Here is a 15526-nt window from a genome sequence, read left to right as displayed (position 1 = left end):
TCTGTACAATATCCACATGTTTTTTCAGGTACCAACCCAAGATTCATCATGTTTTCTCTATATAATGACCACACAAACAGACCATTTTTGGGCCCAAAAGATTAGATCACCCTGATCTGACCCACCGCATGGTGACCTGAGTGAGTTCGTCTGAGTGACAATTAACTATTGCAATCAACCAAATGGACAAAATGAATAATCTAGTTAAGAGATCGTGGCCATGGATCTGTGATATTACAATTGATCATGATAATTTTTTGGATGTCTGCATTTTTTCAGTCTAAACACTCTGACACTTGTGTTGCAGAACACCTCATCACTGTTCTAAAGCACATCATAAAAAATAAAAACTGAATTCAAATTTTAAAGGGGTTGTACACCTTTGAGATAACTTTTAGTAAGATGTAGAGAGCAATATTCTAAGATAATTTGCAATTGGTTTTCCTTTTTTATTATTGAAGGTTTTAAGTTATTTAGCTTTTTATTCAGCAGCTCTTTAATTTGCATTGTAAGCGATCTGTTAACTAGGGTCCAAATTACCCTAGCAACCATGCATTGATTTGAATAATAGACAAATATGAAAAAGAGAGGGCCTGAATAGAAAGATGAGCAATAAAAAGTAGCAATAATAATACATTTGTAGCCTTAAAGAGCATTTTCTTTTTAGAAGGAGTCAGTGACGCCCATTTGAAAGCTGCAAAGAGTCAGAAGAAAAAGTCAAATAACTATAAAAAAATAAATAATGAAAACCAATTGAAAAGTTGCTTAGAATTGGCCGTTCTATAACATACTAAAAGTTACCTTACAGGTGAACCATCCCTTTAAAGGTAACAGCCTCCATTTGTGGTAGCGGTTATCAGTTGATTTTGAGGTCTTCTATTTAAGAATGTTGTCAATGGTCTGATGGTATGATGGTATGATCTGAGAGCTAGCAGCATATAACAGTACACGACAGAACTGTACCTTCAGGGAAAATCTGCAGCTGCTCTGACATGAGCAGAAAGACTGTAACACAGCTTTATCAATGCCAAAGCAATCAGTAGATGGACTTTGGCTGCAGTGACTGCACAGTTCTGTTTGCCACTAGGTTCATTTATCAACACTGGGAAAATTTGCCTATGTGCAGTTACCCATGGCAACCAATCAAATTGTTGCATTCATTGTTCCTCCTGCAGCTGCCTGAAAAAAAGCCAAGCACTGATTGGTTTCTATACAGTCATATGAAAAAGTTTGGGAACCCGTCCCAGCCTACATAATAATTTACTCCACAAAAAAGATAACAGTGGTATGTCTTTCATTTCCCAGGAACATCTGATTACTGGGGTGTTTTATAAACAAATATTTTTAGTGAAGCTGTATTTAGTTGTATGAAATTAAATCAAATGTGAAAAACTGGCTGTGCAAAAATTTGGGTAGCCTTGTAATTTTGCTAATTTGAATTCATGTAACTGCTCAATACTGATAATTGGCAACACTAAATTGGTTGGATGAGCTTGTTAAGCCTTGAACTTCATAGGTAGGTGTGTCCAATCATGAGAAAAGGTATTTAAGGAGGCCACTTGCAAGTTTTGCTTTTGTTTGACTCTCCTCTGAAGAGCGACAGAATGGGATCCTCAAAGCAACTCTCAAAAGATCTGAAAACAAAGATTGTTCAGTATCATGGTTTAGGGGAAGGCTGCAAAAAACTATCTCGGAGGTTTAAACTGTCAATTTCAAGGAATGAAATCAGGAAATGGAAGGTCACAGGCACAGTTGCTGTAAAACCCAGGTCTGGCAGGCCAAAAAAAATACAGGAGCGACAAATGCGGAGGATTGTGAGAATGGACCTGCAAGAACATATTACTGCAGATGGTGTATCTGTACATCGTTCTACAATTCAGCGCAATTTGCACAAAGAACATCTGTATAGCAGGGTGATGAGAAAGAAGCCCTTTTTTCACCCACGCCAAACACTTGTTGTATGCAAACGCTCATTTAGACAAGCCACAATCATATTGGAACAAAGTGCTTTGGACTGATGTGATAAAAATGTAGTTATTTGGTCATAACAAAAAGTAAGGTGGAAGAAGAGCACTGTATTCCAAGAAAAACACCTGCTACCAACTGTCAAATTTGGTGGAGGTTCCATCATGCTGTGGGGCTGTGTGGCTAGTTCAGGGACTGGGGCCCTTGTTAAAGTCAAGGGTTGGATAAATTCAACCCAACATCAACAATTTCTTCAGGATAATGTACAAGCATTACTTGAATGACCCTAAACACACTTCGAAATCTACAAAAGCATTTGTGCAGAGGGAGAAGTAAAATTTTCAGCAATGGCCAAAGTCCCCCAACTTGAATATCATCGAAAATCTATGGGATGATTTGAAAAAGGCTGTCCATGCTCGGCAGCCATCAAATTGTACTGAACTGGAGAGATTTTGTATGACAAATGGTCAAAAATACCATGATCCAGAATCTAGGCTATAGGAGGCATCTAGAGGCTGTTACATTTGCAAAAGGAGGCTCAACTAAGTATTGATGTAATTTCTCTGTTGGGGTGCCCAGATTTATGCACCTAATTTTGTTATGATGCATATTGCATATTTTCTGTTAATCCAAAAAACTTTATGTCACTGCTGAAGTACTACTGTTTCCATACGGCTTGATTTATATTAAAAAGAAGTTGCTACTAAGTAAGCTCAGCCAATGATAAACAAAACTCCAAAGAAAGGAGAGGGGTTCCCAAACTTTTTCATATGACTGTAGGTTACTGCCCATGGGCAAATTTGCTGAAGATGATTTTCAGGATTTTTGGAATAACTACCTCAAATTTTTTTTTAAACCACCTTCAATTTTTACACTTTTAAAGGCATTGATAGAATATTTCATCATAACATCATCCAACAGAGAATCCATTACCTTCACTGTTAAGAGCCATTTGTAAGTAAAGGCTAATTTTCTCAAATCTAAAGGGGTGGCTTCTGATTTTAAAAAGCTCTAGAAGCTCTCTGTTTGTTTAGAATAGGAGCTGCAGTATTAATGTGGTGTGACATCACTTCCTGCCTGAGTCTCTCCCTGCTCTTGGCTCAGATTACAGTAGAGAAGGGAGGGGTGGGGGGAGAGGAGCAAACTGAGCATGCTCTTGCCCAGGGCAATGAGGTTTAAGCTGCAGGCAGGAAGTCTGATACAGAAGCCCATGTGTACACAATAGAAGGAAAAAAATGCTGTGTTTCTTTTGACAGGGGACTCAGAGCAACATTACTTTGGGGTTTTACTGGTATATTTAGATGGACCTTTCTGATAAGGCTTACTTAGTTTTAACCTTTCCTTCTCCTTTAAGCTAGTAGCAGCTTGAATATATTGCAATTTATAATGGGTTGAGTACAGATGACCTATTATATTTCACAAATACGGACTTCTTTGACATTCAATCGTGATGAATAAAAGCTTCTTTATTTGTTTGGATATAATATTGGCATGTCAGCTTTAAGCAACTACTACCGATGCGTTTCATGCCCCATGGCACTTCCTCAAAGTATAAAATTTTTTACACACAATACACAACTTTATAGCTATCCACAATAACAGACAAATATTTATACTCTGAGGACGTGCCATGGGGCACGAAACGTGTCAGTAGAAGTTGCTTAAAAATGTTTCTAATATAGTTAGTAGGCCAAAAATGTAATGTATAAAGGCTGGAGTGACTGGATGTCTAACATAACAGAACAGAACACTACTTCATGCTTTTCAACTTTCTAACTTCGAGTTAGTCAGGCGGGGACACTTGGGACATAACTGTTTGCAATTGATCCTTAGCATGCAGCTCAGATTCTAAAGCAACAGTTATGACCCTTTGGGCCCCCCTCACAAGACTGATTGGTTATTGCCTGGTAACCAATCAGTGGAAACCAAGAGAGCTGCAAAGCAGGAAGTAGTGTTCTGGCTATTATGTTAGGGATCCAGACACTCCAGCCTTTATACATAACATTTTTGGCTAACTATATTAGAAACATTATTTATTTTGCACATATTATTTACCTAGTTTTTATTGTTATACTGAACAATTCCTTTAAATGCACAGAGGCAAATACCTAAAACAGGGATTATATGACATGCAATATATGCCCACTGGAATAGATAGGTATTGTGCAAATCTAAATATATTGTACTGAAATAACACAGTGATAAGATCTGTGTGTGGAGGAGGGTCACGGTAAAGGTAATATTTGTATAGAAGAGATTTCTTTGCATTTCCATAAGTGACAGACTGCGTCTCATTTTAACACTTTGTGAAAAGCCCATTTGGGATTGTTCCATGTGACTGAATTACAGCAGAACGATGCCAGCTTGCTATTAAATCCTTTAGTGCAATTAAGTCTTTATACAATTCGCTGCCCATCAATCCTGCTTCAGAGCCATTAAACTCTTCCCTGTCCTACTCACCATGGAGACAGCAGTATCACACAGTAAACTGACACACAGAACTCTCCAAGCATCCAGTCAAGCCAAGATGCAGGCACGTGAAATGAGTCAGAGTATCCTGGCTGTGCAAGCCCTTACTCTACAGTCTTTCTATAGCCTAAAATCTTAAATGCTACACTATATTACAAACGCTTTAAGCAGAATCACAGCAGCCAACAGACAATTGCATTACTTTCCATTTGTTTAATAAAGACAACCTTGACTATGAGTTTCTCTCTGCAGGTATGGCAATAAAACACACCAAGTGCTACAAAACTGCATAACTCTTGTAATGCATGTCTACCTACAGAAAGAGAACATGCTAAAAGAGGCCATGTGATTGGAAAAATAGGACCATCAATATTATTGAAGGTCCTGCGATAGCACCATCTGAATTAATTTCACCTTCAAACAAGAGTCATGTTTGTTGTGTTGCTGTGACCTGCTTCCCTTTCTAATCAGTGGAAATAACTACAGGTATGACACAGGGGGGGCCATAACATATAGGGGGGTGTGACCGTGACACGGAGGGGCGGGTCATGATATTGTGGGGCCAAACGCCGACCGCCGTGTGATTCATGGAAAATCCTGCCCACTTTTCCTTATTTGGAAAACCGGGCAGGAAGTTTTGACCTGGGCAGCCCTTCAACATACCGTGCTGTCCGGGTCAAAACCGGACAGATGGCAACCCTGACATTTTCTCATCTAATGGGAAAAAACCTACACCTAACTTTCCCACAAGCTACATTTTGTTGGAAACTGTGATTTTCATTTAAATGGTTGGAGGGTAATATGTTCAACATCCAAGTGTGTATATTAAAATACAAAACACTACAATGTATTTTGTTTTAACATGGAAACTTATATCGAAGTGGGCCTTTGCTGCTTTAAAGCTGGTTCACGACAAATACATTGTACCTTGTACTGCTTGATTTCCTCTCAATTTTCTGTATTTCTTAAAGGGGTGGTCACCTAACTTTTAATATGTTATAGAATATCCTGTTCCTAGAAACTTTGCAATTGGTCTTCTATGTTTACTTTTTAACGTTTTTGAATTATTTGACTTAATCTTCTTCATCTTTCCATCATCTTCAAATGAGTGTCACTGACTCTTGCAGCAAAAAATGATTGCCTTGTAAGGTTACAATTTCATTATTATTTTTACTTTTTATTCCATCTTTCTATTCAGTCCCTCTCTTATTTATATTCCAGTTTCTCATTCATACCACTGCATGATTGCTATGGTAAACAAGACCCTAGCCGCCAGACAGCTGCAAAAAATGCAAACTGGAGAGCTGCTGAACAAAAAGCTAAATAACTATAAAAAAAAAACAAAAAAAAAACAGAGAATGTTGAGGGTATGAATCATCATAGAGATTCTGAAAGCTTGGGCTGGTGCAGTAAGTTAAATATACAAAAATATAGCATTTCCAAAAATATTTGTTTTTAGAGGTTAGTTCTCCTTTAATGGAAGAACTGAAGCAAATTAAAGTGGACATGTCACCTACATATAAAAAGCTGCATAATGGAAGTCCAAATAAACATGAAACACAAATTATCTTTTCGTTAAAACATCCATACCTGTTATAAAGGTGTTTAAATATGTGAGCTGTCAATCAAATATTATCTGCCCACCTCTATCCAATAACACTCCCTCTGATGTAAAAAGAAGCGTTTATTACATTAGAGGGAATGTTATTGGATTTGGCTTTTACAAACCAGATACCCTAAGGGCTAAAAGGGGTTGTTCACCTTCCAAACACTTTTTCCAATTCAGTTGTTTTTAGATTGTTCCCCAGAATTAAAGACTTTTTTCAATTACTTTCCATTATTTATTTTTTACTGTTTTTCCAAAATCTAAGTAGAAAACATAGAAAATAGAAAGTCATTGGAAAAAGTAATTATTTCTGGTGATCTATCTGAAAACTAGTTGTTTGAAGGTGAACCACCCCTTTAAACGAAGAATTTAATATGTTCTGTTTTTTTTTAGAAATAACCAGTTTGCTCTATTAACAAGTGCTTTTTTCCTTTACAGATAAGAACATAATCTTTGACTAAACCACAGACAGGTATTTTTCCCCCTCTATATGTAGGGTAAGAGTAACTTTTTAATCTTTTTTTGTTTTTATAATTCAATGTAACTATTTATGTCTTTTAGGTAATCTTGGTTAAATGTATCAGATTTGTCTTCCACTATCTGGAACTTCGACACTGTATCAATTTATGAATGAATCACAGTTTGCTATTACAAACTTTTAGTATTAACTACCTATTAAAATAATGCCTACAACTTGAAGTTATGTAAACTATCTTGGAATTGATGAAGTTTGTATTTTGTATTATATTACTTTTTGTATGAATTTTTCACATTGTATTATACTTAATTGATTCTAATCACTTTAATTGGTCTCCCTTTAAATGTATCCTTACACTGATCCATTATGCATGGCGGAGGCCCTAAACGTTGCACTTCCGCAGTAAAAAGTTTTTGCAAGGGCTTGACCTTGTGTTCCAGTGTGATCAGTGCCGGGCCTTGTCAGCCGGGCGCCCTAGGCAACCCGGCCAACTACGCCCCCCCCCCCGCCACTCGCGCATGTGCAGAATTGCGCAAGCAGCAAGGAAGCGCAAGTGCACATGTGCAGAAGACAGCAAACTACCTAGAATTGCTGCCACAGCTCTGAGCATAGTGGTCCGAGCTAGGGGAAGCATCAGAAGAGGTACGTGCCTGGCGCCCCTCTGCCTTTGCGCCCTAGGCACGTGCCTCTTCTGCCTACCCCTAAGTCCGGCCCTGAGTGTGATTCTTTTCTACTGGACTGGCAGGTTGCAAAATCCTCCAAACACTGGGCACCAAGCTTATAGGTGAATATTAGAAGAAGGGTGTGTGGGCGCTTATCTATTATGTCCAAATATAATGGGACCGATAAAAAAATCTGATCTGAACTGTCGGATGCAAACGCAGCATGCTGTGTCTTCATCCAACAAGACAATATCTGATGGTGCTGGGATTCTTTTTTCTCCCACTGAAATACATTGACTGACAGATGTAAAGGCATGAACAAACTACATCATCCAACTTCTATCTGATCCGACTTTACATTATAGCTATAGGGGGATCACATTTTGTAGCATCCTACAAATCTTGTGTTGTTGTGTGGAAAAATCAGATTAAATCTGATCCACATTTAACTCAATCTAGACACTTAGGTGGCAATGTCTATAAACAACTGCAAACGGGTCAGCGACCTCCTTCCTCTTGTCTCCCAACACATTTGCCCACTATATTTACACTGTTTCTACTTTTCTTTGCACTCATTTTTGGAATATTTTTGGTTGAATCACTTCCACTTAGCCACAAAACTATTAATGAGTTGTGTACTGATGTTAAATTACCACTTAATTTGTATAATTGGACTGATTAACCTGTTCTGCTGAGGATAAACATAATACCTTTATAAAACAATAAAAGAGTAATACAGAATACAAGAACATTTTAATGAGGTTAGTCTCTTATCTATTGTTTCTCTGCATTCAGTCATATCTGTAACATATAGGTTCTCATGGAAAGAATGAAGAAATGTTGGATTTACTGGCCATTAATAAAACACAAGGCTAACTGTATTGCAGATTCTAATTAGCGCATCACATATTTTATGATAACCTGCATATAGCAAGACAAACATCATTCTATACTTCTCTGCCATCTATAAACACGAGGCACTTTAAAAGTGAGCAGGTCCAGTGGTGTAACTAGATGTTACTGGGTCCCACAGCAAATTATTTTTCAGGCCCCCAAAATGTTTAGCGAATGACCTGTTTTACCAATATTTATTGAAATTATATATGAATTACGGCCTTGTGGTGTCCCTGTATCTCTTGAGCTCCCCAGCAGCCTCAAGGTCGGCTTCCTCTGTAGTTAGACTGTTCAAATCTCACTAAAGGCAATTGCTTTGATGTAAGACACCCAAAAAACTAAAACCTACTAACATTTGCTGTTCTTTGGTTTGGTGTTTATTTTGTAGCAACAGAATGTATATTATTATTATAAGGGTTTTTTTCTGTAATTTGGATATGCAAATTCTACTAAAAAACATTTAAACACAATAAAATGGTTTTGTCGCGGTGTGCATTTATGCAGCTTAGTTCCAATAAAGTACAAGGTACTGTTAGATTATTATACTAGCATTTACTTTATTAGGAAAACAGCTCCTTTCTTACCTGCCACAAATGCCACTAACCAGGTCATGTTGGAACGTGTGATCTGCCGACTTACTTAACCCAGCAGCTTTAGAGATAAGAAGCACTACCAGGCCTCGCATCTGCAGGTTGTTTTGACTGTCATTCACAAAAGTCCTGAGGAGAAACCAAGAGAATAACCGTGAGTGCTGGATGCAGTTGATCAGCACACATCTTAAATAGTCATGATATGGCTGAAGATATATAAATAGAATATAAATTAGTATATAAACAGCATCAAATTAGGTCATTCCTGTGATTTATATAGATTATGTACAGTCAGCTGTCCACACATAAGTAGGGCTATATAAATAAAGTTCCACATTTTTGCTATGCATTTGTCTGTTTTAGTGAGCTTCTGCTTGAGACCAGTGTTTCTTTTTGCCTATACATCTTATATGTATTATGCAATTAAACATTAAGTAATAAAGACATTTCTTGACCAATACCCCTGTAATTTTATGCACCAACTATTTGGCCTCATTGACTGAATCTGTTAGCTGCTTCGAGCATAAATACCCACAAAATGAAGCCCTACTGAAAATAATGGAATACGCACTGTAGCAATTCCCACTGGGAGTCTGCTAGCCAACATCTGCCACAAGACGCCAGTATTTGCGTTTGTCAGCAGACACGCCAATACACCAAGGAAATGCTATATTATTGAACTCTATGGGACCCACAGGTTTGGAAATACACTGTGTATTTTCAATATGGCAGCCAAACTCTTGCAAGAAGAAATGCACATATACGTATATGTGGCTTTGTCTGCTGGTGACGTAATTATTCTGCATTATGACGATCAGTCTGGGGGGGGGGGATGAGAAAAAAGAGAAATGCATGTTGGGGAAAGAAAACTACAGGCTGAAAAATGCAAATTATCACACACATGTGGTTTCATTAGCGTGTTTATGCCTGACCGCGCATTCTTTTAAAAATGCCACTTAAAAATGCATTGTGTGGCCTCGCCCTTATTGTCAGACTTCTTTTACAGCAGATACATTTTGTTTCTTTGTCGTCTTTGGTATTATCAGATAATCAGCAATGGGAAACAATGACAAACCCAGAATATCAGCATAACTCTGTTTATTGGGCGTCTACACAACAATATCTAAAACATGCTAGAGCTCATTTTCTAATGCCCAACTCGGTTTGCAAAAATAGGCTGCAATTGCAATTTTTTTTTGTTTGCACTTTGACCACTGTGTGGGACTGATATTACTGCCTGCCATTGCTGTTTTAACCCATAACAGATTGGGCCAGATTCATTTTGAGAAGAACTTATCTCCTTTGAATTCCAGATTATACAAGAGAGCCAGATGCAATTTAATAAGAAAACTTAATTGACCGTTGCATAGTCACATAAGACTTGTGTTGAAGTCTAAGAGAAAAACTGGAACTGATAACTGAATAGCTTCAATAGGTTTTCACATGATAAACCATAAAAAAAACGTTTCCTCATTGATGGATCTAGCTCTTTATTGGATGTTAGAAAAGAAAATTCCAGAAGTCCTGATTTTACACCACTGTAACGTAAAATGAGGGTTCTACTGTACGTATATCTCTCAGAATCCTCTATGAAGCACCAGAGAGGGATGGGAAATAATTAAGTGCTCAGCTGTTCTGTGTGTTTAGGTTCATATTTACTTAAAAGTTGTGGTCAACTGGAGCTGTTCTGTGGGGGAATGAGAAAACATTGGCGAAAGCATTTACAAATTGCTTATAAAAAAAAGCAGGATTTTCCTGTAAGAAAGCACTGCCTACTATGCTATCCTATCCTTGACTGGGGATCAAGGTGCAAGTTGCTGAGAGAGCACAGGGAATCTCAAATGCACTGTGAGTGTAATTTCGATTGCCCTAACTGTGCATGTGGGTTCTTTAGAAGGGCCAGATTCTTTGTCAGCTTAAAGGAACCAGACATAAGAACTACTTGAGTCTAAACTTGTGTGTGTTCTGTTTGGAACATTAGGTATATTTACTAAACGTAAAAGTGAAAATATGGAGTAATATCAACAAAAATGAAGATTCGCCTCAACATCACCAATTTAATAAAAGGACAATACAAGAAGTTTTGGAGAACTAACTTCACAGTGGTGAAAATACTCTTTGCATTGGCTTAAATTCTCAACTCTTCTCCAGGTGAAATTTCTCCAGTGAATATTTTCCAATTAACTATCAGCACAAGAACAAATTTTTCGCTAAGAGAAATTTCTCAAAGTTCAGGCTGGCCAACTACCATTATAAAGATAGAGCAGCCACTTTTAAACCTCATTATATACATCACCCCCTCCAAGCTAATTTTGTATAAGTTATTTCTTCATGACAAAAATTCTCTAGAAAATATTCCCCACTACAACTGTATGGGGAAATATACTGACGAATTTCCAGAGAATTTATGCCAGAAGAAAATTCACCAAATTTTTTCTTGAAAACATGTAGTTACAATTTTTACTGAATATGGGATGTGTTGTGAAAATAAACCTGGAAAATAGAGGTGAACTTTGATGAAGTGAGAGGAGAAGAAAATTCACACTTAAGTAAATGTGGCCGATTGTGTGTCTGTCACCTATCTGTGTAAAAGGTGCTCCCGCTTCTACCAAAAGAGGATTTCCCCCAATGTATTTAGCAATCTATCCTCTTAATGCTGTGCTTTTTACATAGGAGGTCATTTAAGGCTGTTGTAGAAGATCCTCTTGGATTCCAGTACAATTCATTCCTGAACAGTACAAAAGTAAGAATTAATTCAGAAAGCTCTGCTCCCCTGACACATAATTAGAAGGTGCACAGGTTGCAAGGGAACAAGGAAAAATCATTGAAGGGCACGTTAACTGGCAGATATACTGTAATGTAATTGGGATCAAAAGTAAAACAAGGATTTTTGCTTTATTAACAGCATGCATTACATGGAAATATGTTCCCACATAACATGTACAGCGAATGCAACATATGTTACATAAAACAATATACACCTCATATGCAAAACATTAAAAGAAGTTCTGCATTATGAATGTATGGGTGAGAATATATACAAGTACACTAAACTGGACAATACATCTGTACAGATTCAAACAACAGAGCTGAGGACTGTGTGTATAGTATGTAAACGAAAGAACACAAGGATTATGATCCCATTTCTGTCAGATACAAAAAATGTAATTACTAGTACACACCACTAATGTCGTCTAAAGAAATAACTAACAGTGCCACAATTTCACTTTAATTAATGTAGCAAAAGTAAGACTACAACAATATAAACTACATTTTACCTCTCTGCTTTTTGCTTTTTTTTTTTTTTTTTTTTTTTAATAAATTACCCGAGTGTTACGTTAGCTGTATAAGAGTGTGTAGCTCAGCTTTCGGATGCAGGAGTGTAACCTCAGGCTGCGGTTTCTAGAACTGATAATGAAAAGCTGTATCTGCACAGGAATGACAAGACACCTACACAAAGACTTATTTTTCTTTCATTTCCATACTTCCCAGAATGTTTGCACTGTTGACACTGAAGTATGTCATTTCTGCCAAGCAAGTAAATGGAAAAATAAACTTCAAATATATGGAACACAGGCTCAAACAGTGAGGGGAATGGGGTAATTTAAGGTAGCATCCAACTTTCTAAACTCAGCAGCCACAAAACTTATTGCAGCAGTTATCTGATCCCGTAGTTTGGTACAGCTAAAAATGTGGGCCCAAACAGTGGGAAAGCCACCAAAACTGTGGTGACTGTGGGAGGTGTGACTACTTGAAAAGCAGACAGTATATACTAGAAAGATATTCAGAAGAATTTAGGAATTCTTTAATAAAAATATTTTAGCATCTCAGCATCTCTATCCAAACTCCCACAGGACTCAAATAGCTTAGACCACACACAGATCACGGCTTTTAATATTGATATTATTAATATTTACTCTGATTCTCTGAAAACATATGTCAACCATATTGGGATTAGTGCATGGCTGAAAATGCCCTTTCTATTGAACAATCCAGTCAGTTTTCTCATACGTAAAAATAGAACTTCATTCTTCACTAATGACCACTCATAAAAAGCTATTCACATATAAGCCCAGTAGATAGAGTTTGTGAATAAAGTAAATTCTTTATATGGTGGATTTGCAGTATACATAATTATCAGCATTTGAAATTAATTCCCAGGGCAGTTTTACTGGGCTCACATTATATAGTAACCATAATGCCTGCAATGTGTGACATAACAAAGGGCATACAAGGACTGCAATTTAAAGCATGATCAGAGTCTTAAAGGGGTTGTTCCCTTTTAAGTTAACTTTTAGTGTGCTTTTTACAGTTTTTGTTTTGAATTATTTGCCTTCTTCTTCTGACACTTTCCAGCTTTTAAATGGGGGTCACCGACTCAATCTAAAAACAAAAGCTCTAAGGCTACAAATTTATTTTTATTGCTACTTTTTAAATTACTCATCTTTCTATTCAGACCCTCATCTATTCACAATAAAGTCTATTATCCAAATCAATGTTTGTTTACTAGGGTAATTTGGATCCTAGATATGAGACTGCATAAACTGCATATCGGAGGGTTGATGACTGAAAAGATAAATAACTTAAAAACCACAAATCTTGGTAAATCTTTGAATATTGGGCATCAAAGTGTTCAGTAGACACCTGTCGTTCATATTTAGGATGTTTTATGCTGATACGTTACGAAATGTGGGGCATATAATGTGGTAAAATTCAAGCTTTGTGACGATTTTCAGAAATTTGATAAAAACCGTTAGGTTCAGCATTGCTTTGCAGTTTGGCAGTTTGCAGTAGAAACACATATTTACCCATATTGGATTCGTCAGAATGTGTACTTTCTGAAAATATATGGTTTTCTGGGGTCTCTGTACTGTTAGGGGGGTCTAATATTGCGTAATACACACACCAGGTGCTTATATTGCAGCGGCCAGAGCGTCAGCTGTGAAAAATGTATATACACTATTGTCATTTGGGGGTCTCTGTGCACCACATAGTTTGGTATATCTATGCATATTGGGCATCAAAGTGTTTAGTAGAACCCTGGCATTCATATTTAGGATGTTTTATGCTGATAAGTTACGAAATGTGGGGCATATAATGGGGTAAAATTCAAGCTTTGTGACGATTTTCAGAAATTTGCTAAAAACAGTTATGTTCAGCATTGCTTTGCAGTTTGGCAGTTTGCAGTAGAAACACTTATTTACCCATATTGGATTCGTCAGAATGTGTACTTTCTGAAAATATATGGTTTTCTGGGGTCTCTGTACTGTTAGGAGGGTCTAATGTCACATAATACACACACACGGTGCTTATATTGCAGCAGCCAGGGAGTCAGCCGTGAAAATGAATATACACTATTGTCATTTGGGGGTCTCTGTGTGCCCCACATAGTTTGGTATATCTATGCATATTGGGCATCAAAGTGTTCAGTAGACCCCTGACATTCATATTTAGGATGTTTTATGCTGGTAATGATACATGGACAATACGATGCTGGAAAGTTGAAGCTTTGAAGCAACTTTCAGATATTTCACCAAAACCGCCAAATTTGGCAAAGCCTCACGACTTAGTAGTTTGGAGCAGAAAGGCATGGGTATCCATTTTAGATTCTGTAGAATGTGTACTTTCCAAAAATATATGGGTTTGGGTGGTAAACATATATTTCTGTGTTTTTACCCCACAAAAATGCAGTCAATTTGTTGATCTTTCATTAGCTGAAGTTACCCACAGGACTATTTGTATGCGCTAATTTCATTTTGGGGCCTCTAAATGCCATATACTTTGGTAAACCTATGCACAGTGGGCACCAAACTGTTTGGAGGACCCCTGGCAATCATAGTTAGGATGCTTTTTCTTGGTACGTAATGATGCATGGGCGATATGATGCTGGAAAGTTGAAGCATTGAGGCAATTTTCAGATATTTCACAAAAACCGTAAATTTTGGGAAAGCCTTGCGACTCGGTAGTTTGGAGCAGAAAGGCATAGGTATCCATTTTAGATTTAGTAGAATGTGTACTTTCCAAAAATATATGGGTTTGGGGGGGTAAACATATATTTCTGTGTTTTTACCCCACAAAAATGCAGTCAGTATGTTGATTTTTCATTAGCTGAAGTTACCCACAGGACTATTTGTATGTGCTAACTTCGTTTTGGGGCCTCTAAATGCCATATACTTTGGTAAATCTATGAACAATGGCCACCAAACTGTTTGGAGGAACCCTGGCAATCATATTTAGGGTGCTTTTTCTTGGTGCGTAATGACACATGGGTGATATGGTGCTGGGAAGTTGAAGCTTTGAGGCAATTTTCAGATATTTCACCAAAACCGACAATTTTGGGAAAGCCTTGCGACTCAGTAGTTTGGAGCAGAAAGGCAAGGGTACCCATTTTAGATTCAGTAGAATGTGTACTTTCCAAAAATATATGGGTTTGGGGGGTAAACATATATTTGTGTTTTTACCCCACAAAAATTGCAGTCAATGTGTTGATTTTTCAGTAGCTGAAGTAAAGTCCTGAACAATTTGGATGTGCTAACTTCATATTGGTGTCTCTAAATGCCAAATACTCTGGTAAACCTATGCATAATGGGCATCAAACTGTTCAGTGGACCCCTGGCAATCATATTTCAGGTGCTTTTTCTTGGTACCTAATATAGTTTGGGATATGCGGAGCAGCAAAATAAAACCTTTGAAGTGATTTTTCAGAATTTTGAAATTTGTCTAGAAAAACCGCTATGTTTAGACAAGCTTTTATGTTTGGTAGTTGGGAGTAGAGAGACATAGTTACCCATTTTGGAATCAGCAGAATGTGTACTTTTCAAAAATGTATGGTTTTCTGGGGTAAACCTACGGTTTCAGGATT

General features: G+C 37.4%; 1 protein-coding gene across 1 annotated transcript in view; it reads right to left on the bottom strand.

Annotated features, from left to right (window-relative positions):
* The window catches only part of LOC108717949 (all trans-polyprenyl-diphosphate synthase PDSS2), a 137516-nt gene that overhangs the window by 84159 nt on the left and 37831 nt on the right, over window positions 1-15526 (bottom strand). Inside the window, exon 3 of the mRNA XM_018265407.2 lies at window positions 8659-8793. Coding sequence (XP_018120896.1) covers window positions 8659-8793 — 135 coding nt within the window. The remainder of the gene's footprint in view (window positions 1-8658; window positions 8794-15526) is intronic.

Source organism: Xenopus laevis, chromosome 5S (genome assembly GCF_017654675.1).
Source record: "Xenopus laevis strain J_2021 chromosome 5S, Xenopus_laevis_v10.1, whole genome shotgun sequence".
NCBI classification, from domain to species: Eukaryota; Metazoa; Chordata; class Amphibia; order Anura; family Pipidae; genus Xenopus; species Xenopus laevis.
This window is presented reverse-complemented; position numbering and strand designations above follow the sequence as displayed.